Raw genomic sequence first — 26,759 nt, forward strand, 5'->3', positions numbered from 1 at the left:
CTGGAAAATATTTCAGTTCTTGCCATGAAATATTTGGTATTTTCAATTTGACCTTGATTTTAGCAGTAAATATGTATATGTCAACATGCTGGAAGTCTGAAATAGAACAGAAAATGCTGAAGGACTCAGCAGTTCATCAACTAACATCTGTTAAAGCTATACCTTCTGCAGTCTTGAAAAAGTTGCCAACATAGCAAATGACCTATCCCATCCTGATCACACTCTCCCTTCTCTCTCTCTCTCTCTTCTCTCTTCCCCCCCCCCCACCCCACCCCACCCTGCCGCCGCCTCTTCCACCAGGCAAAAGATTTAAAAGAGAGTTGGATGAGGTCATATTGGCTAAGTGGGTATAGAGAGAAAGCAGGAATAGGGTAGTGAAGTTGTATGATGAGCCATGATAATATTGAATGGTGGAGCAGGTTCAAAGGGGTGAATTGTCTTCTTCTGCCTCCCCCGTTTTCCATACATGAGCCTGAGAACATGAATCTCCAGATTCAAGGACAGTTTCTTTCCTGCAGTTTTCAGAATCTTAAATGGATCTTTCAATGGTTTAAAGAAACGATATTGATGCAGTACACAAAATTCTGGAGAAACTCAGCAGGTTATGCAGCATCCAAAGAAAGGAAAAAGCAGTTGATATTTCTGGCCAGTGTTTATGGTCAGTGTGAAAGATGCCCAAGCACTGTTTTAATTGTACTTTTCCCTATAGTCTGCACTTTGTCTTTGTCACACTATACCCTGAACTCCATTTACTGTAACATCATAATCAGCCCATTTTTTGTTACCATCTGCTGTACTTAAGTATGGGTTGATTTGCCTGGATAGTAGGCAACTCAAAGCTTTTCACTGTATCTTGGTACAGATGACAATAGAGAATGACAACTTGGTTCTTCTTTCCATACATATATTTCATCTGCCATGTATTTTCTGTTTTTATTGTTGCTTTTCTATTCTTTGAAGAACATTGAGAAAATGTTGATTTAGACCATTTCCTATGGATTAAGGAACAAAAAGCCACAGTATTTGTCTGTTTCCAATATTTTAAATTTGATTTGTCTGCTATTTTAATGTTAATGCTAATGTTAAAGTTAAATGCTACCATCAACATGATTAACCTTGTTTTCTATGTTTTTTTTTGTGGATCCAAAATGGTGGCAGGGAATAGGTGACAATTTGTGAGCTGCCTGTGTAGCATGCAAAACAAAGCCTTTCACTGCATGTTTGTGCACATGCTAGTAAACAATTCAATCAATCATTCAGTGTTGCAAACTGAATCCATGGTTTTTCACTTCAGAGATAAAATTAAATAAATCGTCAAACCTAACAATGAAAGATAAAACGCAGAAAAGAGAAACAAACTGCGTGGGCTGGAATATTATGTGAACAAAAGCTGAGGGGAGGGGGGAGGGGGGGGGGGGGGAATCAACAGGCCAGGCAGCATCCATGGAGTGACGTGGATGGTTAGTGTTTTGAACCGGAACTTTTTATCGAGACGGAAATCCTTTTTTTTCCCAACACAAAGCAGAAAACGCTGGAGATACTCGCAGGTCAGGTAGCATCTGTGGAGAGAGAAAAACAGTTAATGTTTCACTTTAATGGCCTTTCATTCAAAAGGTTGTTCAGTAAGATGTTCCAAAGTTTCCAATGTGCCAAATAGGTGCATTGCAGTTTTCTTGACTTTTTGCATATTTTCATTTAAATATATAGTTCAGGGAAAGGAAAAAAAATCTCCCTTCAAATTTTTATGTAAGTCTGTTTGTAAAATTATGTCTGATAATGCAGAATGAAAGAGCGGAACATGATGGCTCTGTTACACCTTTATAAATGCTAATCTATTCAATTGACTCATTTCAATGAACAATTAGCACCTCATTATTCAGTGTCTGCAAGAGTATTGCAGTGTTAATTGTTATACTCCAGTGTTTATATTACGAAATTGCTTTAAATTGAAGTGGTTTTGCATTGTGCTTGTGTTGTGGAATTAGAGGACTGATTAGAGTTCTTGCACTCACAGGGAATGTGGGTTTGAAGTCTCTGGCTGTGGATTAAGTGGGACTGAGATTTGAACTTCACATCTCCCCATCTCACTAAAATTTTTAATAAAGAGTTCTGACCTGAAACCTTTACTGATCTTTTCTACCTGTGGCTGCTAAGTTCTTGCAGCAGCTCATTGCTTGTTCAGATTGAGATTTATCTGTGGGAGTGCAAGAGCCAGAGTTGGGCAGATGGAAACTCTTCTCACTTGAATATTCCACCCCTCCCATTTTAATCAACTTTCCATTATGAGCTACATAGACTTTGTGGAAACATGCAGAAGCCCAGTATAGGTGGTGGAAAGAGTATACCACCTGTCCTCAAGTGTGGAAGACTCTGCAGTTCCCACGTCAACCTGGCAGTCACTTCAGAACAATGGTGCACACAAAAAATGGTGGCCACTTCTGGAGATGCTGTAAGGGTAGCACTACTACTGGCGTGGACCTACAGAGAGCTTGGAGCAAAGTCACAGCACTCCCCTGGTGTCGTCGGCTTGGTACAGGCTTTAAACTGCCTGCTAGAGGAGCCAGTGGTGGTTTATTTTAAAGTCCCGTGAGCATAGATGGCGACACCTATGATTGGTAGCGGCCATGACAGGTTTCAGCTTACGGGGAAGCTGAGGACTGGTGCAGGACACCAGAAAACTGGTAGACCACTCACCCTCTCTCCTATTTGAGAAGGAGAAGCAGAGGAAACCACTTTAGGCGGACCAGTGAGGGATTCTGAGGCCGAGGAATGCACAGGCAGTTGGCTGTTGGTGACTCGAAGCAAGGAATCCATGTCTTCTTTCTTCTTTGGCTTGGCTTCGTGGACGAAGAGTTATGGAGGGGTAATGTCCACGTCAGCTGCAGGCTCGTTTGTGGCTGACAAGTCCGATGCGGGACAGGCAGACACGGTTGCAAGGGAAAATTTGTTGGTTGGGATCCATGTAGACTGCTGGCAAATGCAGTCAAGGGACTTGTTCCAGGCTGTGAAGCATAGATTGCTACCGTACAGAAAAAACAGCCAATTCAGCCCTTCTAGTCTGTGCTGACCATTATTCCGCTAGTCCCAAAGACCTGCTCCCATTCCATAACCTTCCAGACCTTTAACATCCATGTATCCTTACTACTAGTCACAGACCTTTTGTCAGAGAGGCAATCATCCACTACCACTCTCTGGCTTCTCTCTCAAAGCCAACGTTGAAACCAGTTTATTACCTCGCCATGAATACTGAATGACTGAACCTTCCTGACTAACCTCCCACACAGGACCTTGCCAAAGGCCTTTCTAAACTCCAGGTAGACAACACCCACAGCCTTAACTTCATCAACTTTCCTGGTAACTTCTCAAAAAACTTTACAAATTTTGTGAAACATGACCTATCCCTAATCAATCCCTGACTAACCAAATACTTGTATATCTGATCTCTGAGAACACCTTCCAATAACTTGCCTGCTACTGATGTCATGCTCAGCAGCCTGGATTAATTTTGGAGCATTTTTTAATCAACGGAAGAATACGAGCTACCCTCCAATTGTCCAGCACCTCACTTGTGACCAAGGACATTTTAAATCCATCTTCCAAGGCCCCTGAAATTTCTACATTAGCCTTCTTCAAGGTTGGAGGGAAGAATTTGTCAGGGTCTGGGGATTTATTCAACATTATCTGCTTTAAGACGACAAGCACCACCCCCTCTTTAATTTGTTTAGGCTCCATGACTTCACTGCTTGTTTGCCTCACTTCCTAAGGATCTGTGCCAGTTTCCTGAGGAAATGCAGATGCAAAAAGGCCCATTTAAGTTCTTCCCCCATTTCATCTGGCTCCATACATGGCTGACCAATATGATCTTCCAAAGGGGAAATTTTATCGCTTACTATCCTTTTGCTTTTAATCTACCTGTTGAAGTCCTTAGGAGTTTCCATCACCTTGTTTGCCAAAGCAACTTCACGTCTTCATTGAGTCTTCCTGATTTCCCTCATAAGTTTTTTTTAACCGCAATTTTTTTTTTATCCTCCTTCAGTACTTCATTTTCTCTTTGCTGTCTATATCTCCTAAACAGCTCTCTTCTTAACCAGATTTCCAATATCTCTCAAAAACCAAGGTTCCTTATTACCTGTAATCCTTGCCTTTAATCCTGACAGGAACATGATCTCAAAATTTCACCTTTGAAGGTCTTCCACTTACTGAGCACATCCTTGCCAAAAAACAATCCAACCCAAGCCACGCTTTCTAGATCCTCAAAAATTGGCCCTTCTCCCATTGAGAATCTCAACCCTTGGACCAGACCCATCCTTGTACATAATTACCTTGAAACTAATGGCATTATGATCACTGCACCTAAAGTGTTCCCCTACACGTACTTCTGTTATCTGTGCAGTCTCGATTCCTAATAGGAGATCCAGTGTTGCCCTCTTTCTAGTTGGTACATTGATGTATTGATTTAGAAAACTTTCCTGAATACATTTGACAAACTATAAGCCCTTTTACAGTATGGGAGTCCATATGTCGAAAATTAAAATGCGAGTCCATGCTTACCACTTGTCTGCTTGTGTTTTTATTTTTGTTTAACATTTTTATGCGGTCTCCTAGCCACATTTTTGCTTCAGGGTCATAACTAGTTTTCTCTGCTTGCTTGGGAGATAAGATGATAAGTTTCTTTTGTTCTGAAGAATAGATGGTAAAAGCTTCTTTCAACATTTTCAATTGAGCGTTTAACAACTTGCAATAACGTTAGGAATGTTTAATAAACTTCGGAAAACAAATTTAGTACGAATTTGTTTGTATGGAGTCATAGACAAACAACATTCTTTTAGCATCTAAGCGCTTATAATGGAAAGTAATCGCTACAATTAAGTTAATAGAAAGTTGGAATTTGGATTGGATCGATTGGGCTCTGTTTCGAGCATTTTGAATCATGGAAGCACATTTGGTGAGCAGCAACATCAAGGCCATCGGAAGCGGTAAAACATTTTAGAGATTCCTTCTGTGTTTTTATTGCAACTTTGAACACAGTTTAGAAGTTACTGCTGCTTGCCCTTTGAGGACTGTTTTTGGCTTTGTTGTGCAAGCTTGGACCCTGAGTATGGCAGTTGGCTGGATGAATAAGAGTGAAATGGCCACTGCCACTGAAGCTGTTGACTCTGAGGAGCGATGTATCGAGGAGAAGAATTGTAACGGCGGCACTTAGATACAAGTGGAACCAAAGCTGTTCTCTTTACTAGACTGAGAGAGGCAAGAGAAGCAGAGAAGGTTTTGGCTGCTGGGAATACAAACCCCACACAACTACTGTATAAAAAAAAAAAAAAAAAATCAACAGAATCTAAGATCAGCCACTTGGAATTGTCTGAAGGTGTATCACAAGATAGTGATGTAGAGGATTGGCAATAAAAACTGGAGACAAAGTCAGATATTAAGGCAACACCTGATATACAGGATGAAGTATGACCAGAAGATGGTTAGTGCGTAGAAGCAAAGGAAGTTATTCTGGATCAGCTCCAGAGTTTCTCTTACTTCAAGAGAAGCATCTACACACAGGGTTCAGACTGAAGTTGCCTCTCTTGTTGCAGAACAAGAATTGCTTCAAAATAAATTAATCTTGGAAGAGCAGGAGGAGCAGCTACAGAGGGAGGAGGACCATGTAGGGATGGAAAAGGAGCTGCAGGAGGAGCAACTCAGGGAGAAAAGAGAGGAAATGGAGTTGGGGGGAAAAAAATACCTTGATGTTGCTAAGGCTAAAATGAAGATGCTAACAACCTCATGGGATCTGATATTCAAAGTAATTTATGTGAAGCATCTAATGTTATGGAGCCACATTTTGAGGAAGGACAACCAGAAAATAAATTATTTAATACTAAGGCAGAATGTTTTGTGCCACGGTCACAAGACGTGCATGGACCTGAACATGGTAAGGCATGGTGATGCCAATCCTCAAACCCCAACAATAACCACAGCGGACAGACTCCAAGCTCTCGCTACAGACTACTTGACGCTCCAGTCAGGTATCAGAAATCTGAGTGAACAAAGTAAGGTATGCTCAGGCATAAAAAGGCAAGATGAAATGGATGTATCGCTAATCCTAAGAGAGGTTCAATTTTTAATGGTCACTCACTTCAGTTCCAAGCATCATGAGCACCTTTGAATGCAATATTGAAAGTAAGAGCCAAAACTCAGAGGATTGTCTATATTATTTGGGACAGTTCACGAGTGGACAACCATAGGAACTTGTAAGGAGTTGCCATCATATGCCCCTGAACAAAGGATTTGAAAGGACTAAGTCTTTACTAAAGAAGCATAAAATTGCTACAGTTTATATACAGAAGGCTCTTTCGTGGTCGTCAAAAGTTCTACAAACTTGCACTTTCTTTCTTAGAGGATGTTGCAATTTCATGGCTTAGGTCGACCATCTACAAGAGCTACCGGATGAAAGAACTATGGAGAACTTTAGTTGTTGTATATCAGAATAAATACAATAAAAGGTTTACTTTTAAGGATTTGGTGGATTTCGTTGAAGGGCAAGCGGACATTGTCACAGATCCAGTGTATGGACATGTCAAAGACACTAGGAAAGTGAGCAAAGATGTTGAGAGGTCCAAATCACACCCTCATCCAAAATTGGAAAAAAAAAGTATATTTGCTGCCATTGTAACAGTTGCAGATAAGAACATTGATAGATAAACTAAGGAAAGGGAGAGTTTGCCTACTGTGAAGAAATCTTTGTTCTGTAAAGATAAGCATGCTTTGGAAATGTGTGCACAGTTGGAAAAGAAGACGCATAGTGAGAAAATGGCTTTTCTGAAGGAAAATGGAGTACGTTTTGGCAACAATGTCAAGGACACATCAACAAAAAGCAACTCAGCTGCAACATATACACTCAAAAGCATCTCAAAATGCTACACATCTTCCAGGAAAAGAAACAAACAGCAACAAAAAAAGCAGATGAAAACAGTCCTGTTAGCCTTGGACAGACAAAAGGTCTTCTGGGACTGGCGAGGACAACTACAAACTTTTAATAGTACCTGTGTGAGTCAAGGCCAAGAAAAAGAGTGCAATAGGTCATACTTGTGCATTTCTTGACCCAGGTAGCACTGCATCATTTTGCACTGTGGGGCTCATGAATAAGCATAATCTTGAATGAAGAAGGTCAAAAATTCTATTGTGAACTCTAGGTCAAGTTAAAATAATTGAAACCAGCATTGTTTCGGCTTGGAGGTTGCTGGACTGGATAGTAATGATTTTTGAGAACTCCCAGGTATATACACTCAGAAAACTGCCTGTGCATAGAGGAAACATCCCACATTCAAACAGCATTGAACTGTGAATGCATTTGAAAAATGTTAACTTATGCAAAATCATTTCTGAGTTAGAGATGCTGATTGGCTCAGATGTACCAAAAACTCTGGAACCACTAGATATGATGAGGAATATGGGAGATGGACCTTGCGGTGTCAAAACTATGCTTGGTTGGACAATTAATGGACCATTAGGAGGAAGAAAGGAAGTTCCGGACCAGCTGGCTATAAGTGTCAACAAATTTTTAAAAGTGTTAAACTTGAAGAGCTGTGGGAGCAGCAGTTCAATACTGAGTACCTCAGAGATGACCAAGAACCTTCAAAGGAAGACCAGCAGTTCTTGAATTTGGTGTCAAAGTCTGCCAAGCTGGTTAATGATCGTTATTGCATTGGATTACCTTCAAAGAAAAGGGAATCTTGCATGCTTGAAAATAGAAGGGTTGTCGAACAACGTACACTGAATGTAAAGAGAAGATTCAAGAAAGGGTCTTCCTTTCATTCAGACTAAAATGGTGTGTCTGATGTGATATTTAAAGGTTATGCAGAAAAAGTTCCAGATGATATCTTGGAATGTAGCGATGGCAAAAAAACAAATGGTACTTACCACCCCATGGGGATTTGCATCCACAGAAAAAAAAACTTCAAGCAGTGTTTGACTGTGGAGCAACATTTTGGGGAGTCTCATTAAATCCTCAACTCTTACCGGGTACAGACTTGACTGTACGTTGATAGGAGTCTTAACAACTGCAGACATTGAAGCAATGTTCCAGGTGAAAGTACCGAAAGAAGAATGTGACTTGTTACGATTCCTTTGGTGGTCTGATGGAGACTACAGACAGAATATGGTGGGATTCAGAATGACAGTGCATCTATTTGGAGTGACTTAATCTCCAAGTTATGTGAATTTTGCCCTTGGGAAGTGTGCTGAGGACAATATAGAACTTTTTAGCTCTCAAGCTATGAGCACCATCAAGAATAACCTGCAACTTCAGAAAGAGAAACAATAACTCTTTATCATGAGTAGTGAGCGATCTGTTTCAAGGGAGGCTTTCTACTTGCCATATGGATAAATAAGAGTTGACGTGTTGGGTGCCATACCTGAAGAAGATAAGGCAAAGTAAATAAAGAATCTGAATTTGAACCATGATAACCCTCCTATGGAGCGGGTGTTAGGTGTAAAATGGTGTGTTCAGTCTGATGTTTATAAATTCAAAATCATTTTAAAAGATTAACCTCTAACCAGAAAGGGGATTCTTTAAATAATTAATTTGATATATGATCCTCTAGGAATATTGGCTCTAGTAGTTCTGACTGCCAAGAAGATCCTGCAAGAGTTGTGTAGGAAAAGGATTGGTGGGGATGATGCTACACCAAACTGCATTGTGCAGGAATGGATGTGTTGGATTCAGGGTCTTGATAAGCTGGAAGACTTCAAGATTGACTAATGTTTCAAGCCCACAAACTTTGGAATGGTGACATTTGCTCAATTGTGTCATTTTGCTGATGCACGTGAAGATGGTTATGGAACTGTTAATTACCTGTTACTGGATGGATGGTAACCAGGGTCAGGTACATAGTGGATTTGCAATGGGAAAGGCCAGAGCAGCTCCATTAAAACCAGCCATTCTCCCTCAAATGGAGTTGATGGCTGCTACCATGGTGAGCAGAATGGACACAATGTTGAAAAGAGAGTTGCAGATGGAAATAACAGACTCCATATTTTGGACTGATAGCACCTCTGTGCTCAAATACATCAACAATAAAACCACAAGGTGTTGAACTTTTGTAGCTAACAGAATCACTGGAATTGATCAAGTCTCATGTCCAATACAGTGGAGATATGTTAACACAGTTAACAATCCAGCTGAGCTGGCTTCTAGAGGTTTGAAAGTCCAGTCTTTTCTGAAGAAAGAAATGTGGGTGTCCGGGCCTCTGTTTTTTCTACAACCTCTGGAAGAGTGACCTCAAACTCCGATAAATTAGAAGAAATATTACCAGAGTACCCTGAATTCAGGTGTATGACTACAAATGTTGTTCAGATAATGTTTGAACAAATTGATCCAGTGACCTGTTTAATCTGCTACTTCTCATCCTGGAATCGTTTGGAAAAAGGCAACAGCATGGATGCGCAGAATTAAAGGACTACTTCTATATTGTAGCTGAAAGAGAAAACAAACAAATAGTGTTCTTGCTCGGCCTCATCCAGATAATATCCATCAGAGGATCTGCCACAAAAGGAGACAGGAAATTTTGAAACTCAAGGAGACCATGGTCTCATAGATGAAGAATTGGCTAATGCTGAGATGGAGATCATCTGCTTTTTCCCAAAGGAAGAGATTTGCAGATGAAATTATCAGTTTGAGAAAAGGGATAAGTGTCAAAAGAACAAGCCATAGTTGTAAACTCAACCCCATTCTGGAGAATGGTTATTAAGAGTTTGTGGGTGACCTAGCAGAGCAGCAATTGCAGAAGAGATAAAACATCCTGTCATACTGGCCAAAGGTTTTCACATTTCTGATCTAATTCTTCAACATGTTCACAAAAAAGGTAGGTCACAGTAGTTGCCCATATGTTATCCGGACTACATCAAAAATATTGGATTCCTGTGTTAATTAGAAAAATTGCATTGAAATGTGTTGTTTGTTGGCGTACAAATGCTACTCCTGGACAACAGCAGATGGCAGATTTGCCCCTGGACAGAATCTCTCTTGATGAACCTCCCTTCACGTATGTTGGATTAGATTACTTTGGACCCTTTAGAGTGAAGCGTGGAAGGAGTGTTGTGAGGCAGTATGGTGTCATTTTCACAAGTTTAGCTGTAAGACCAATTCACGTTGAAGTGTCACCATCACTTGATATAGACTCTTTCATCGATGCTTTAAGGCATTTTATAGCCAGACATGGTCAAGCAAAGAAACTATGATCTGTCAATGGCACTAACTTTGTGGGAACTCTGTGAATTGAGAGAGGCAATCAAAAGCTGGAATCTGGTTCAAAACCATAATGCACTGCTCCAGAAAGGAATCAATTGGATAATCAACCCATCTGCTGGCTCACACCATGGAGGTGTATGGGAAAGATGAATTAGTCAGTATGAAAGATTCTTAACTTCACCCTAAAGGTGCAAAGTCTCAATGAGGATGGTTTTCACACAGTTTTATGTTAAGTCGAAGCTATCTTCAACAGTCGTCCAATCACTAAGGCTTCTACAGATCCAAATGATCTTGAGGAACTTGCCCTGTACCACCTTTTACTCCTTAAGATTAAGCCTTCGATGCCACTGGGACAGTTTTAGAAGGAAGACGTGTATGCTCACTGCAGGTGGAAGCAGGTGCAATTTATATCAGATTTGTTTTGGAAAAGGTGGGTGAAAGAATTTCTTCCTTTGTTGCAGGAGCGACAGAAATGGTCTCAAATCAGGTACAATTTCATGCCCAGGAATGTTGTGATCATTGTGGATGATTCAGCACCTCAAAATTCCTGGCTGATTGGAAAGATCATTGATACCATTCAGGACAAAAGGGGGCTTGTACGTCAGATTCAGATAAAGACTAAAACTGGCTTTCTCAACAGACCAATTATCAAAATCTGTCTTTTACAAGAGGCAGAAAGTTTTGATAATTGACTTTTATTTTCTTTTGGATTTTACCTGATGTGTACTACTGTGTACTGTTAGATTTTTTTTTCCTTCTCTATGACGATAATAATAATTTTTAAACCTAATAATTAGGGGCTAGCATTGTAGGGATTAAAATGTGTTTCACGCTCTCCACTTGTCTGTCTGTTTATTTTGTTTAACATATTTTAATGCTCTCCCCTAGCAACATCTTTTCTTTAGGATCATAACTCGTTTTCTCTGGTTGCTTGGGAGATAAGATTTTTTTTTTGTTCTTCTGTCATTTTCTATTGAACGTTTAACAAATAATAATGCTAACAATGTTTAATATTATTTAATAAACTTTGGGAAAACTCAACTTCAGTACAAATTTGTTGAAGGAGTCATAGACAACAACATCCTTTTAGCAACCAAGCGACTATAATGGAAAGTAGTTGTCACACAAACTATCACAACCTTGTGTCTTATTGCAACTATCTGCTGTTTCTTTAGAAATTTTCTCCAATTCTCATTGACTATTGGATGGTCCATAATGTAACCCAATTAATGTGGTCATACTTTTCCTGTTCCTCAGCTCCTCCCATGTAGCCTCAGTAGATGAGCCCTCATCTACAGGTAGTCTGTCCTGTTTGAGCATAGGTGTGATATTTTCCCTGACAAGGAATACCACTCCTCCCTCTTTTATTCCTCCCACTCTATTGAGTCTGAAACAACGGAATCCCAGAAGATTGAGCTGCCAGTCCTTACCCTCCTGCAACCAAGTTTCACTAACAGCCACAATGTCAGAATTTCATGCGGCAACCCACGCTTTAAGATCATCTGCCTTTCCTATAATACTCTTTGCATTGAAATAGATACACCCGAGAACATTATTTCCACCTCATGCAATCCTTTGAGTTATGTCACTATATGCAGTATTAACATCATCTTTTTTCTTCCTCCAGTCCACCATCTGCTCTGGTTCTCATCCCCCTGAAAATCTAGTTTGAATCTTCTCCAGAACAGCACGAGCAAGCCTTCCTGCAAGGATATTAGTCTTCTCCAGTTCAGATGCAGACTATCCCACTAGTACAAGTTCTACCTTCTCTGGTAGAGAGTCCATTGATCCAGAACCCTGAATCTCTCCCTCTTGCACTATCTCTTATGCAATGTGTTGAGCTGCATTATCCTATTTTTAACCTCACTAGCAATGGTACATGTAGCAATCCTAAGATCACTATCCTGGCGATCCTGTCCTTCAACTTCAAACCTAACTCCCTGAACTCTCTTTGCAGGACCTCCTCCTACCCATATCATTGTTCCCTGTACTGATATCTGTATGTTCACCCTCCCTCTCGAGAATGCCATAATCACATTCTGAGATATGGCACCAGGGAGGCAACATACCATCTGATATTCTCGATCTCTTTCACAGTACCACTTATCTGTTCCCCTAATTATTGAATCCCCTCTTCTCTGCCCTCCATTTCTTAGCTACAGGGTTAGAATCTGTGCCTGGGACCTGACCATTGTGGCTTGAAATAAAATACAAAAATCTACAGACACCGTGGTTGAAGTAAAACACAAAGCTGGATAAACTCAGTAGGCCAAGCAGTATCCTTTATAGAGCAAAGATTAAAAATACATATCCGAAGTTTCGGGCTTGATCCCTTTATTAAGGTATGGAAAAATGTCGGCAGGCATCCAAACATAAGAGTGGGGGGAGGGGTGGTTGCAAAGGCAGGAGTGATAGGTGGAGAAGGGAGTGAGGGGAAAGCAGCGATCAAGGGGAGGAGGGATGGATAAGAGAGGAGAACTAGAAAGGGGATGGAGTGGGAAGAGGAGAGTAGGTTATCAGAAACCGGAAAAGTCGATGATAATGCCATCTGGTGCTCAGATGGAATATCTGGTGGTGTTCCTCCAATTTGCAGTTGGTCTTGGTGGGACAGTACATAAGGCCATGGACAGACATGGGAGTGTGACACAGAACAGAAATGGTTGTCTACTGGGAGGTCTCGGACACTGGAGTGGGCAGAATAAAGGAGATCAGCGAATCGATCACCCAATCTTTCGCCCAGAATCTCCACCGTGGCTTAACCCTGATTGGTCATTGAGGGGAACAATGACAGGCGTATCCTGTACTAACTGCCTGTTTCCTTTCCCTCTCCTGACTGTCACCCAGCTACCTTCTTTCTAGGTATGATTATATTCCAGTGACACCTGTCTAATACCCCACCCACTGAATGATTCAATTCTAACTCCAATTCCCTAATGCAGTTTTTTTTTGAGGAGTTTGAGTTGGATGCACCTCTTACAGATAAAGTCATCTATCCACATACTGCAAGAAGAGCAGGTTTCTGTCATGGCTGCCAATTCCACTGTCTTTGAAATGAGAGGAAAAAGTTAGAAAAATCTGTGCTCCCTGGCTGAATCCTTTTTGTTTCTCAACTGTCTCGGCCAGTAAATCCTACTCTTCCATTGGCCACTCCCACAATGGTCACTCCACTTAATTCCACTTCCCTTCATTGGCTCAAGCTAATTAGCCAATGGAAATAAAACAAGCAACCGCCTTTTTAAAAGACCCTCTTTTTGTCCAAAGTTCCCCTCTTGCAGTTTCCATCGAGAAACAAACAAGCACCTACCTACCTTATCTGCAGCTTTTTAAGTGGTCCTCTTCACCTTCCAAGTTTGCATTATGTTTTCTAATGTAATGTTAAAGGTGCCCATGGTTGCGGCTACCAATTTATCCAGATTTCCCAGTGATTGACTTCGTGTATGTGTGGGTACATTGGAATCATTGTAATTATGAAATCTATTCTGCGGATATTAGTTTAGATTGCATTAAAAACAATTGGATGAATTTGAATTCAGTTCATGAAACTCTGGTGAGGAAGCACTTTCAGAAGGAATAAGGGATGTTGATTTAATGCCTTGCTTGAAAACCAGCAGTTTAGACAGTGTAGCAGTCACTTGGTATGGCACTGGACCCTCAGCCTTTGGTCAGTGTCATCCAGCACAGAAACAGTATCTTCAGCCCACTGTTATTTTGCTTTAGTTTGAATGTAAGGTGTTATCAGCAAGACTAAATTAGGGATTCAGAATGGGTTAAAACTGTGCCAGAGTTCTATACTGCTCTACTGAGGGTATTTATTTTTCACACATCTGGATAAAAGTCTGGCCTTTAAGGGATAATTGGTAGGCTAATCTAAGAGAAGGGATTTGAGGTTTGTTAGAGTTGGATAAAAATACCTCAATCTTCATTCTTGTAATCATTACTTTGTTTTCTGTTTAAATAGGCATTCTGTCTCCAATTCCAAACGAAAGGAACTTAATCCAACTAAAAGATGGAAGCTGAGGACCATGAGTTGGTGGGTGTTGCAATTGGTGACTCCACACATATGCAAGTTTAATCCAGTGTGCTTCTGTTGATTATTGTGGAACGGCTAACGTGGACCTTATTAAAGGTGGAGATCGTGAACTGACCATTGGTATTGTAAATAAGAGGTGTCCGAGATTCTTGCCTGTGAGAGCAGAATGGTGCTCTGATAACTTACCCTCTGCTACATTCATGAGAACATTAAAAAAAATAGATGCAGGAGTTGACCCCTCTGATCCTAGCTGGTCTATCTTTGGCTGTCGCTACACTTATCAGCCTGATCCCATGATCTTTGATCGATGTCTTGTTCAAGTTTATTATTATCTAATTGTACATGTACAACCCAATGAAACAGCATCTCTCCACACCATGGTGCCCACACATTAAACAGTACCTGATGAACACATAAATTATTAAAATAAATATGAGATGATTTACACAGTTGCAGGATACTGTTTATCAGTCTCACTGCCTGCGGGAAGAAGCTATTTCCCCAGCCTGGCAGTCTAGATTTTGATGAACCCGTATGCTCTTGATGGTAGTGGGTTAAAGATACTGCTCCCTGTAAATTTTGTGAATAGAGGAAACTGAGACCCTAGTAATCCTCTCGGCTGTTTTTATGATCCTCTGCACAGACTTCCAGTCTGATGCTTTGCAGCCATCATACCACACAATCTGGACAGGACACAATCTATTGCGCTCCTGTAAAGGGTTGTCAAGATGGGAACTGGTCGTCTTGCCCCACTCAGCCCCTTTAGGAAGTGTAGACACTGCTGTGCCTTCCTGACTAATGATGATAGGATGTCTTTTGTATGCATACCAAGGAACCATTGATGCATTGTGGAGAATGGCAGGCTTTCATCCTCAAGTCCACAATCATCTTCATTGTCTAGTCCCGTGCTTCTCAACCTTTTTCTTTCCACTCACATAACTCTTTAAGTAATCCCTGTGCCATAGGTGCTCTGATTAATCAGGAATTGCTTAAGGTGAGTGGAAAGCAAAAGTTTGAAAATAATTGTTTTAATTGTACCTCCTTGACTTGTTATGTGCATGGTTTCATAACTCCAAAGGAAATGGGCCAAAGGCAATTTTTCTCAAGCAAAATATTTCAATAGCAATTGGATCTAGAGCAGTGATTCTCAACTTCCTCTCCCCTTCCCACTCACATACCACTTTAAGCAATCCCTGACTAATCATAGAGTACCTATGGCATAGGGATTACTTAAAGTGGAATGTGAGTGGAAAGAAAAACGTTGAGAACCACTGGTCTCGTCTGGGTTATTTTTCTCGCACCATTTTATGAGCCTTTCAACCTCCTGTCTGAAATGTGACTCATCATTGTTGTTGATGAGGCCAATTACTCATGTATCATCCACAAATTTGATGATTCTGTTGGAACTGAATCTAGTAGTGCAGTGGTAAGTCAGCAGCATGAACTGTGGTGGCTTGAGCCTGCAGCCCTGAGGTGTGCCAGTGCTCAATATGATGGAAAGTGAGGTTTTACTGTCAACCTGGACAGATTGTGGTCTTTCCATTGTCCAGAATCCAGTTAGAGGAGTGGTGAGTCCCTCTGAGGACAGTTTATCTACCAGCCTCTGAGGTAAAATTGTCTTGAATGCCAAGCTCATTCCTTTTTGCTGACCTTTTCAAGTGTCTTCTTAAGCAACACATTGTTTTCAGAATTCTTCTACTTGTAAATGCCCTTCCCTCTCTATACAATCGCTCCAGCTCTTTGACTTTTCAGGATACCAGTCCTTTACCTATCCTGGACTCTTGGTTCCAAATATACAGTAGTTGTTCCATCATGGTGACCATATCTACATGTATCATGGAATTCCCTCCCTAAACCTCTCTCCCTCTCGACCTCAAAGTCATTCCTGAAAGCCTCCCTCTGGCCACAACTTCCTTATGAGATGTTGTTGATGTCAGATTTTTTTTGATGATGCTTATATTTACCACATTAAATGTTGCATGTAATTTCAAGTTTCTGTCCTTATCTTAAGGAATACATTATTATTATATCTCAAAGCTAAGCAGTTCTGAATGCTCAAAGTAGTTTTCTCATGTTAATAATATTTCATGTGACATTTTGTTAGCTCAGAGCTATTTGCAGTCCAAAGGCAACAGTTGAAAATTTGTAATGCGCAGAAATTTTGGAACATAACAAAATGTCATCCAAAAAAATTTGATGTTTATCCAGTGACAAATTTAGCCTTTTTCTGGAGCCTGATCTTGTATCTGCATGCAAAGTGTTTTCTGTTAAGATAAATGTATGGAAATATCTTGGGCTGTGTGCAGTCTATCAAGACACTTAGTATGATTTGTGTATCTTATTTCCAAAGGTGTTTAACAGGAGTACAATTTGTGAAGTCTTCCACTGAGGATAGCACAAAGGAGGTCATTCAGTTTATTGCACCTGTTCCAGCTACTTGCAGACAAGCTTAAACCTGCTTATAGTTGGTCACCTCCAAATACCAGTCCAACTCTACTCAGAATCCACTCTGACCTGAAACATTAACTTTCTTTTCCCCCAGATGCTGCCTGACCTGCTGAATGTTTCCAGCATTCAAATTTCCCACATCTGTATTTGTTTTGGATTTTCAAAACATTCCAGGTTCTCTCAGCTCTCTTGAATAAATACAGTATAGCTTTGAAAATCTATTTTGGTATGTGGCTTGTTAGGTGATGTTTGCCACAATTCCTGCGGACTCATGGAGCCTCTGGTTCACATACTTCCTTCTGTCAGCAGATCCAGGGTGCCCATGTTCCTTTCAAACTCGGTGCAGTCCTGTTTCTCCCCACCCCCCCCCCCCCCAACCTTTTGCCAAATGGGACCCCGTTTCCTGGATTGCCTTCCAAATGTCAGGGTCTCAATCTTTGTGCTCTCTTTCACACAGATCGGGTCACTGCTTCCTGCTTCCTCTTAAGTCACCGTATCCCTGTTCTCTTGAAATTCACCTGGTTCTGTTTCTCTGCACCCATGTAACAGTGAAGCTTTGTTTCCCATGCTCCCTTTAAACCTGCACGTTCATTGGAACATTTAGAATTCAATCCTCACATCTTTAAAAAAAAAAATGAATAAAAGTGTGCTTCCTTATTAATAAGGAAGAATATCCAATTGTCTGGAAAATTTGCTGGACTGGCATCACCAAACTCATGAGTGTGCTGGATTAATAGAGTTCTACTGCATGAGCAATATCCTAATTTCCTCTTTGGACAATTTCCAAATGATTTAGAGCTCCAACATACTCACCAGAGGAGACACCTTTGACTGGGTGTTAGCACTCCAGTGTTTAATTCCCCCATGCTTCTTGAACCAAGGAGAATGGTGCTACTGTTTTCAATACCTTCTGACCAATGACCCTCATTCCTGGATGAGGAAGTGGTGATTTGAAGTGTAAGCAAATTTCAAGCTTGCCTTTCTTTCTTTTTATTAAAATTATTATAGGAAACAATACATGAGGAGAAGAGAATACAGAATCACATAGTAAAAACAGAAACAATATATTGCAATACCTAATACAACATTATAATGTATTGAACAATATTGGCCCTTTCTCCTCAATGTGGAATATTCAAAAAAATAAAAAATTATTATTAAAACCCATCTAACCTACAAAATAAACAAACCAAAAAAAAGAGGCTGTGCAACCTAAACTGAAAGTTCATTACATCAAATCAGTACAAACTTTTTATCTGGTCATTGTACAGTCTGGAAGGTAAGGTCAAAATTCAAATTAACTTGGTGAAAATAGTTTATAAAAGGATGCCAAGTCTCTTCAAACTCAGCAGGGTTATCAACTTCTAATTTTTTTCTAAACTTAAATATGACATGACTTGAGAGAGCCATTGCATCAAAGTAGGTGAATTAGGATCTTTCCATTTCAATAAAATGGCTCTTCTGGCCAACAGCGTAGTAAAGATTACAACTCGATGTGCAGAAGTGGGAACTCGACCCACCTCTGGAACTACAATTCCAAAAATAGCAGTCAATGGATGAAGTTGCAATCTAATACCCAATATAATTGACTAAGTTTTGGAAATATCTGTCTGGCACTTCTCCAATACAGAGCAGGATCAAAACAAATGTGTTAAAGTAGCCACTTGTGATTTACATCTATTACACATAGGACTAACATTTGGAAAGATACGGGCCAATTTATCTTTCAACATGTGAACCTGAATCTTAGAAATAATGTATCTAAGCAAAGACCTGGACAACAGCATTGCTGCCATCAGGCTGCTTTTCCATCACTATCTTCCCTCAGTACTGTTCAGCAAGCTTCAAAGCCTGGGCCTCTGTATCTCCCAATGCAACTGGATCATTTGGTTCCTCATCAGAAGACCACAGTCCGCACGGATAAGTAACACCATAGCCTCGTCACTAATAATCAACATGGGCACATCTCAAGAACTTATTCTAAGCTCACTGCTCTTCTCTCTTTCTCTACATCCATAACTTTGTGGTTAGGCACAATTCAAATGTCATCTGCAAATTTACAGAAGAAGCATACTGGAGTGAGATAGATTAGCTCGTTGAGTAGTGTCACAACAACAAACTTACATTCACCGTCAGCAAAACTAAGGAAGGGGAAACTGGGAGAATGTAAACCAGTCCACATCAAAGGGTTAGCAGTGGAGATGGTAAGAACCTTCAAATTCCTCTCCTGGGGCCATCACGCTGATGTAATCATGAAGGAGGCACTCCAGCAGCTACATTTCGTTAGGAGTTTGAGAAAATTTGGTATGTCACCAAAGACTCTTACACATTTCTACATGTGCTGTGGAGAGATTTTGACTGATTTCTGAATGGACAATGAACCTAAGGACATTGCTTGCTTTTTTTTCCCCCTCTCTTATTCACACTAGTTATTTATTTATTTTTTATATAAATCTTGCATTTTTGGAATTATAATTTATAATAATTTTGCATCTTGTTCTCTACAATGCTGCTGTAAAACAACAAATTTCATGACACATGTTCATGACAATAAACCTGATCCTGAGTCTGTGCTGTCAAGGGGAGAAGATTATAAGCTGTACGTAGACAATGCGAAAGGTCAGGGTTAAACACGAGCCTCTGGCGTTTATGAGGCAGTGGCTCCACTAATTGTGACCCTGTGCCGTCAGCAATCAGAAATTACCTGCCAAATACCTCCTCTGGTTTGATGTTGAACATCCTTGCAGCAGATGTCTTCAACTCCTGATAACTCCATGGATACACATTTATCAGTAGAGCCCCTGCTTGACACAGACTGCTTAAAGAACCAGGAGCAAAGAATGAATGCTCGATCCTCAGCAAAGCTCATCTGAACCACTTGCCTTTAACTCTTCACTGGCCTTTTATAACCCCCAAAATTTGTGGAGCTGATTTTTCGAGTTCCCATCAGCAGCAATTTTATCCCGTTTGGCAGTGAATGGGGAGCTTGGCCCACGAACATCACCAGTGAAATTCTAGACCCCAAGACAATATCCTTTAAGTTTTGTGCAGGCGGTTCTCCTTCCAATAAACAGGGGCAGGGTTGGCATAGTGTTTAGTGCAATGTTAATATAGAACCAGTGACCTGGGTTTGAATCCAGCACTGACTGTAAAGAGTTTGTCTGCCTGGATTTCCTCCCACCCTTCTAAGATAAATATAAGGGGTTTGTAGGTTAACTGGGGATTTGGACGGCATGAGTTCGTGGGCCTGTTACGATGCTGTATGTCTACATTTAAAATTAAAAATGACTTTTAATCTCATCAGATATTGACTGATATGCTCTCATGGATTAATATTAGCTTTCCTTCTGCCTTCCTGTCTTCTTGTTGCCCCTCATAGCATTAAGAAGTTCCTTTCTCACTTTTCTCTGGTCATAGACCAATGGAATCCTTCTACTGTGAAGTACTTAAACCTAAGCTGAGATGCTTGTAGATGCCAGACTGGGCCTCCATTTTAATTTCCTTGGCCCCTGCTGTTTCTCTACTTCTAATTCTTCCTGCTCCTTCAACACTTCTTGTAGGCATTGAGGTATCTGCTTGTTAGTAGATAGGGTGGTGAAGAAGGTGTACAGTTTGTTTGCCATTGTTGGTTGGAGCATCAAGTAAGACAACACGGAGGTCTTGGTACAATGTTATTAAGCATTAGTTAGGCCGTAGCAGGATGTTGCGTGCGGTCCTGGTCTCGTACCACAGGAAGGATGGGGCATGATTGCACCAGAGAATGTGTTGAGGAGATTGACCAGGATGTTACCTGGGTTAGAACATTTCAGTTGTGAGGGCGGACTGGATAGGAAGAGTTTCTTTGGAACTGAGGAGACTAAAGGCAGACTTCATTGAGGTATACAAAATAAGAAGGGACAAGATGGGATGGAGAGTAGAACACTTTACACTATCACAGGAGTGTCTAAGACAAGTGAGCACAGGTTAAATAAAGGTGAGAAGAGATTTGGAGGGGATCTGAGAATTTGTTTTTCATCCAGCAGGTGGCTGGAATCCAGCTTCTTTCCCACTACCATCAGACTCCTGAACGAATCACTCATTCATAAGATAATGTTGCCCTTGATCTGTTCTAACAGATCTCTCTGAGAGAGACATCAGTTGGATATCTGTTCTTTGTATTATTGGCTAAATGTGTATGGATAGACTTGCTGTACAGGATGCAAAACAAACATTTTCTCTGTACCTCAGTATATGTGTTAATAAACGAATTTGAACACTGCCTGAGAAGGTGGTGAAGGCAGGGTATCTTAACATTTGTCAAATATCTGGATGAGCATGTGATTCACCAAGGCATTGAAGGTCCAGGATCATGCCGGAAATAGAATGAGTATAATGAGGTACTGTTCTTGATGGTAATTATGGACATGGTGGGCTGAAGGGTCTTTATCTGTGCTGTGACTTGCTGAAACGGGAGTGATCTTGGGTTCACTGGCCATGTATAGTGATTGTGGAGAGAAGAAGCAAATTTGACACCATGAGCACATCAAACAGTGCTGGAAAGATGAGGAGTGAAACCAAAATCCTCCCAGAATACTGATGCATGCTTGGCTCATTGTCTGCACTCTCACTGCTATTCGATCACAGATGTTGCTGATTCCTGACGAGCACAGCCACATGTGACTAGCTGAATCTGAAACTGCCCAGACTCATTAAACGTGGGCCTTTTGGAGGCTGGTTCCTGGGTGTGCTGAGATGTGCGAAGCTGCTGCTTCTAAGGGGTGGTCATTGCAAGCATTTAAGATGCATAGCATGAAGGGCATGGGAGGTGTCAGTGGCAGGTCAGATGGGTTTTCTCTCACTTTGTAAGCCTGGTGCTTCAAGCACCACTCTTGGTTCACACACATAAAGCTGGGCTGATTTTCCAGTGCAACTTTGTAGGCCCAAAAGCAGACTGGAAAAACTCAGCATGTTCAGCTGAATCCCTGGGGAGACCAATCAAGTCAATGTTTTGGGTTGAAGCCCCTTTGTTAGAACTCTTGACGTTAGTAAATTACTTTGAGTATTCAGAAATGCTTCAGTTTGAGATATATTAATATATATTTAAAGATAACTGAAATGTAATTACATAGAACATAATATGAGCATAATGTTGGTAATATTCTGTTTATTTTACCAACATTATGCAGGTAATGTGAGCATAAGCAAAATTGACATCAACAGAATCTAATGTTGAAGTTGAGGGCATGGATTTCAGGTGAGAGTGGAGAGATTTAAGAGGGATCTGAGGGACAACCTTTTAACTTGGAAGGTATCCATGAGTACAAGAAGTAAAGGAAGACATTAAGAAGGGAAATCAGGGAGAGAATTGGTTCCATTAAATATCAACATGACCATCCTTGCATTAGACTCACAGGAGATGGGTCAGATTTGAAATGAAAATTTCTCAGTAGTTTCACTATGGAGAAGATGGTGGAAGCTAATGTAAGTAACTGAAGGAAATGCGTTGCTCGGTCCTGCACTGTATTAGAAGTATCATGGAGGAGGAATTGGCAGGCTTGGAGCATACTAAAGAGGACAAATGCCTTGGGCCTGATGAAGTGCATCTTCACACCTTGTGGAAAGCTTGGAAAGAAATTGCAGAGGCACTTCATATATCAGATTCAGATTTCAGATAAGATTTCAAATTTATTGTCAGAGTCCATACATGAAATCACAAGCAAACCTGAGGCTCTTTTTTCCTACGGGCAAAGCAGAATTACAACTTATTGGTGGTGCAAAAAAAAACTACGCAGTATATACCATATATTTTGGTGTTTAAGTCGAAACCCTTAAAAAAACTCTCAAAAAATGGAGGTTGACTGATACATCAGATATACTTTTGAGACCTTGAATTCAACTCAAAAAACTGCTTGACGTTGATTCGACGTATCAGTCGACCCTTGAAATCCAAAAAAAATTACAACAAATTTTCATGATACCAGTATATTAGAACAAAATTTATTTTAAAAATAAGCGCATTTAGAATCCTTCAAAGTCATTATCGTCATCTGGGGCAAAGATCACAGCAAGTACATCCATCTCTCACTATTAAAACAGTCATCATATGGGGTCCCAGTCTGTATCTGATGAGGTAGCTCTCCATAGTTTTACACCATTTTCATCCATCCATCCTTTTTCATGAAAATGTACAAAAATAACTGCTGGGAATTTTAGGTTTAAGTTTGCACTTGAAGATTATCATGGGTCTTAACTTTGTACCATTGGCCATGCACGATAACACCTGGACCTTTCATGGCCTATGCTTCTGGTTTGCATAGTTTTCACACCTTTACATTTTACTGTTCTATTGCCTATCGTGTCAAAATTCATGAGGGTTTCGTCCATGTTTCCAATATTTGCCAGTGCAAACTGGTGTTTCTGTCTGTTTCATAATAAACTGGTGAAAAGTTGCAACTTTATGACCAAGATCTTTTGGTAGTTTCTGTGCAATTTTTTTTGTCATAACACCAGATTTTTCCTGTTCATGAAATGGTTGCACCAGCCGACTATAGCTTCAAAAACCTCACTGAGATCTGGGTGCGACTTTGCCAACATCAGTGCAAATTCTCTTAGTTTATTTTGGGTGACCAAGTCACAATCTTGCCTCTGTTCACATAACCATTCTACGATGCGATTTTCCAATTCTGGCCAATGAGTGATTCCTCTTCTCATCCATCGAACATTGCCTTTAAAATCTCTTCTTTCTTTTCCATTCTCTTACCAACTTCTCGTATAAATCAAATTTTCTTGCAGCAGTACAGTTGCTGGATTTCTTGACCATTTCTATCACTTTTAACTTAAAACTCGCTTCATACTTTCGTCATTTTGCTGGAGCCTCCATGATAACAACCACCCTCAATCAATGTCCAACAGCTCAGTCATCACGATTTTTAGGGGTCAGTATAAAATAAAACCATTAAAATGAGGCTGAAAATGGGGACATGATTTAACTGCTAGTCGACTTGTACGCCAAAATATACAGTACTTGTAAACAAATAAAGAACTGTAAATAGATAGCAAACATAAACAAACTGGCTGTGCCATATAGAGAGAATAGAAAGATCAATAAAGTGCTCAAGTAAAAATCCTTAAATGAGTTCCAGATTGAGTTTGTTGCTGAGGAGTTTGATGGTGGAGGGGTTGGAGCTGTTCCAGAACCTAATGGTTCAAGTCTTGTGGGACCTACACCTCTTTCCTGATGGCAGCGGCGAGAACCGATGATTGCTGCTGCTCTCTGACAGCAGCATTTCCTGCAGATGTCCTCGATAGTGGGGAGAGTTTTGCGTGTAATGTTCTGGGCTGTGTCCATTATCTCTTGGAGGATTTTATGCTCAGGAGTATTAGCGTCCCCACACCAGACCCTGATGCAGCCACAATCAGCACACTTTCCACCACATGTCGGTAGAAATTTGCCATGATTTCTAGTGCCATACTAAATCTCTACAAACTCCTGAGGAAGCAGAGGTGCTGATGGGCTTTCTTCACGATGCCATTGGTATGTTGGGTCCAGGAAAGATCCTCCGAGGTAGAGACTCCCAAGAACATAAATTGCTCACCCTCTCCACCTCTGATCCCTAATGATCACTGGATTGTAAACCTCTGGCTTTCCCTTTCCTGAAGTCAACAATCAGCTCCTTGGTTTTGGTGACATTGGTGCAACAATAGCAACCTTTTCTCTCATTCAGCAAAGTTTTCAATTTCCCTCCTCTATGCTGACTCATCCCTTCCTTTATACATTCTTTATTCAACCCATTACCGTGGTATTGTCAGCAAATTTGTAGATGGTGTTATTGTGTACCAAGCCCAACAGTCATAGGTGAAAAGTGAGTAGAGTGCGGGGCTAAGAATGCAGCCCTGTCATGCTCTGCGGAGTACTGCACTTGCTGAGATATTTACATCATCGTTGGCCTTTGGTGAATTACTGGAAGACTAGAGGGTGACTAATGTTGCGCTGTAATTTAAAAAAAATGTACTAAGGACAATCCAGAGATCTACATGCCAGTGAACTTGAAGTCAGTGGTTGGCAAATAGCTGGAAGGGATTTGAAGGACAGGATGTATCGACATTTGAATAGGCAAGTACTGGTCAATGGTCAGGATGGCTTCATACTTGGCAGATCATCTCCCATGAATATGATAAATCCTCTTTGAAAACTCTTCAAAAAAAAACTTTTGAGGATAGAACAGGGGGATATTCTATTTTTGAATGTAAGCAAAGCCTTTGACAAGATTCTTCATGGAAGTTTTGTCTGAAGTTAGGTCACAGGGTATCCCAGGGAGGACTGGTTCACTGGTTTCATTATTGGCTTAGTGGAAGGATATCTGTCTGATTGGATGCCTGTGACTAGTAGTGTGCTGCAGGCGTCAGTACACTACTGTTATTATCTACAATAACACTTTGGATGACAATGTAGTTAATGTGATCAATAAATTTACAGATGACATCAAAATTGATGGTAAAACACAGGATTCTGTTGACATCGTGGTTAAGTGAAAAAACACAAATGCTGGAGGAACTCAGCAGGTCAAACAGTGCCTTTATATAGCAAAAATGAAGATACATCACCCTTCATCAAGGTCAAGCCCGAAATGGTGATGTATCTCCACCTTTGCTACATAAAGGCACTGCTTGACCTGCTGAGTTTCTTCAGCATTTCTGTGTTTTTTTTTCCACACCAAAATCGGTGGTGGAGTGGATAGAGAGGAAGGATATTTAAGCTTGCAGCAGGACCTAGATCAGTTGGGAAGGTGGATCAATGAGTGGCAAATGGAATTTAACTCTGACAATTTGTGAGATGTTGCAGTTTGATAAGTCAAACCAGGATAGGTAGCACAATGAATGGTAGGGCCCTGGAGAATGTTACAGAACAGAGAGATCTTGGGATACAGGTGCATAGATTCTTGAAAATGTCAACTCAGATGGACAAGGAGGCAAAGAAGGCATTTGATATGCTGACCTTCAATGGTCAGGGAACTGAGTATGAATGTTGTGACCTCATTAGTCAGCTGTACGAGATATTAGTGGGACCACACTTAGAATACTGCATACAATTCTGGTCACCAAGCTATTGGAAGAAGATTAATGTTGAAATGGGTGCAGAGGAAATTGACCAGGATTTGGCCAGGGTCAGAGGACTTGAGGTGAGGTTGGATAGCCTGGGTCTTTATTCCTGAGAGTAGAAGGATTAGGGGTTTATAAAATCATGAGTGGCATGGATAAAGTGAATGAACCAATCTTTATCATTCGGAGCGTGGTCCATATCTGGAATGAGCTGCCAGAGGAAAGTGTAGAAATGGGTGCAATTCTGACATTCACAAGACATTTGGACCCATTTATGGATAGGAAGGACTTGGAATGATCTGAATCAAATGCATGGAAATGGGATTAGCCCAGAATGCCAAATTGGCTGTCATCATCCAGTTGGGCAGAAGGGCCTGTTTTGTGCTGAATGACTCAGACTCAATGTTTGTAATGAGCTGCCAGAGGAAGCTATAGAAGTAGGTACATTTACAATATTCAGAAGACATTTTGGACAGATACAAGGCTAGGAAGGGTTGAGAAGAATATGGACCAAATGCAAGCAAATGGGGCCAGCTCAGAATGTCAACTTAGATGGCATGGATGAATTAGGCCAAAGAACCTGTCCTGGAAATAGGATTTTGATGAAAAATCTTTATCCTGAGATAAACATTATTTATCTCCCAATGGATGTGACCTGACCTGCTGAGTATTTCCAGCATTTTATTTTGTTTTAGGTTTCCACTGTCTGCAATTAATTTGAATTTTAACTGTGGAAGTGTAAGGGAGATTGTATTTGCATTCTCAGACTGATTTAAATACATTGTTAGGCAATGTTTTGAAGAGAGCAGGAGAAGTCCCAGATAATACTTAGTCCCAGACAAGATCATTAAAGCGGATTCTCTGTTATTTCATTATAGATTGTCCTTTGGGATGGGGTGACCAGCTTCCCCTCCAGTTCTCTTACATCCGAGGTGGTCAGTGAGGCCAATGTGGGGCCTGACACTG

General features: G+C 40.7%; 1 protein-coding gene across 12 annotated transcripts in view; it reads left to right on the forward strand.

Moving 5' to 3' along the window:
- The window catches only part of ofcc1 (orofacial cleft 1 candidate 1), a 341,671-nt gene that overhangs the window by 2,547 nt on the left and 312,365 nt on the right, over positions 1-26,759 (forward strand). For 10 of the 12 annotated variants that reach the window (XR_011352133.1, XM_069920841.1, XM_069920839.1 and 7 more), the window contains one exon: positions 14,196-14,267. Coding sequence is in view for 8 of the 12 variants with exons in the window: in XM_069920841.1 (XP_069776942.1) it covers positions 14,244-14,267 (24 nt within the window). In the remaining 4 variants the exon portion in view is untranslated. Of the gene's footprint in view, positions 1-14,195; positions 14,364-26,759 lie in introns of all 12 variants that reach the window. The other 2 variants (XM_069920847.1, XM_069920845.1) reach the window with 1 other exon arrangement.

Source organism: Narcine bancroftii, chromosome 2, assembly GCF_036971445.1.
Source record: "Narcine bancroftii isolate sNarBan1 chromosome 2, sNarBan1.hap1, whole genome shotgun sequence".
NCBI classification, from domain to species: Eukaryota; Metazoa; Chordata; class Chondrichthyes; order Torpediniformes; family Narcinidae; genus Narcine; species Narcine bancroftii.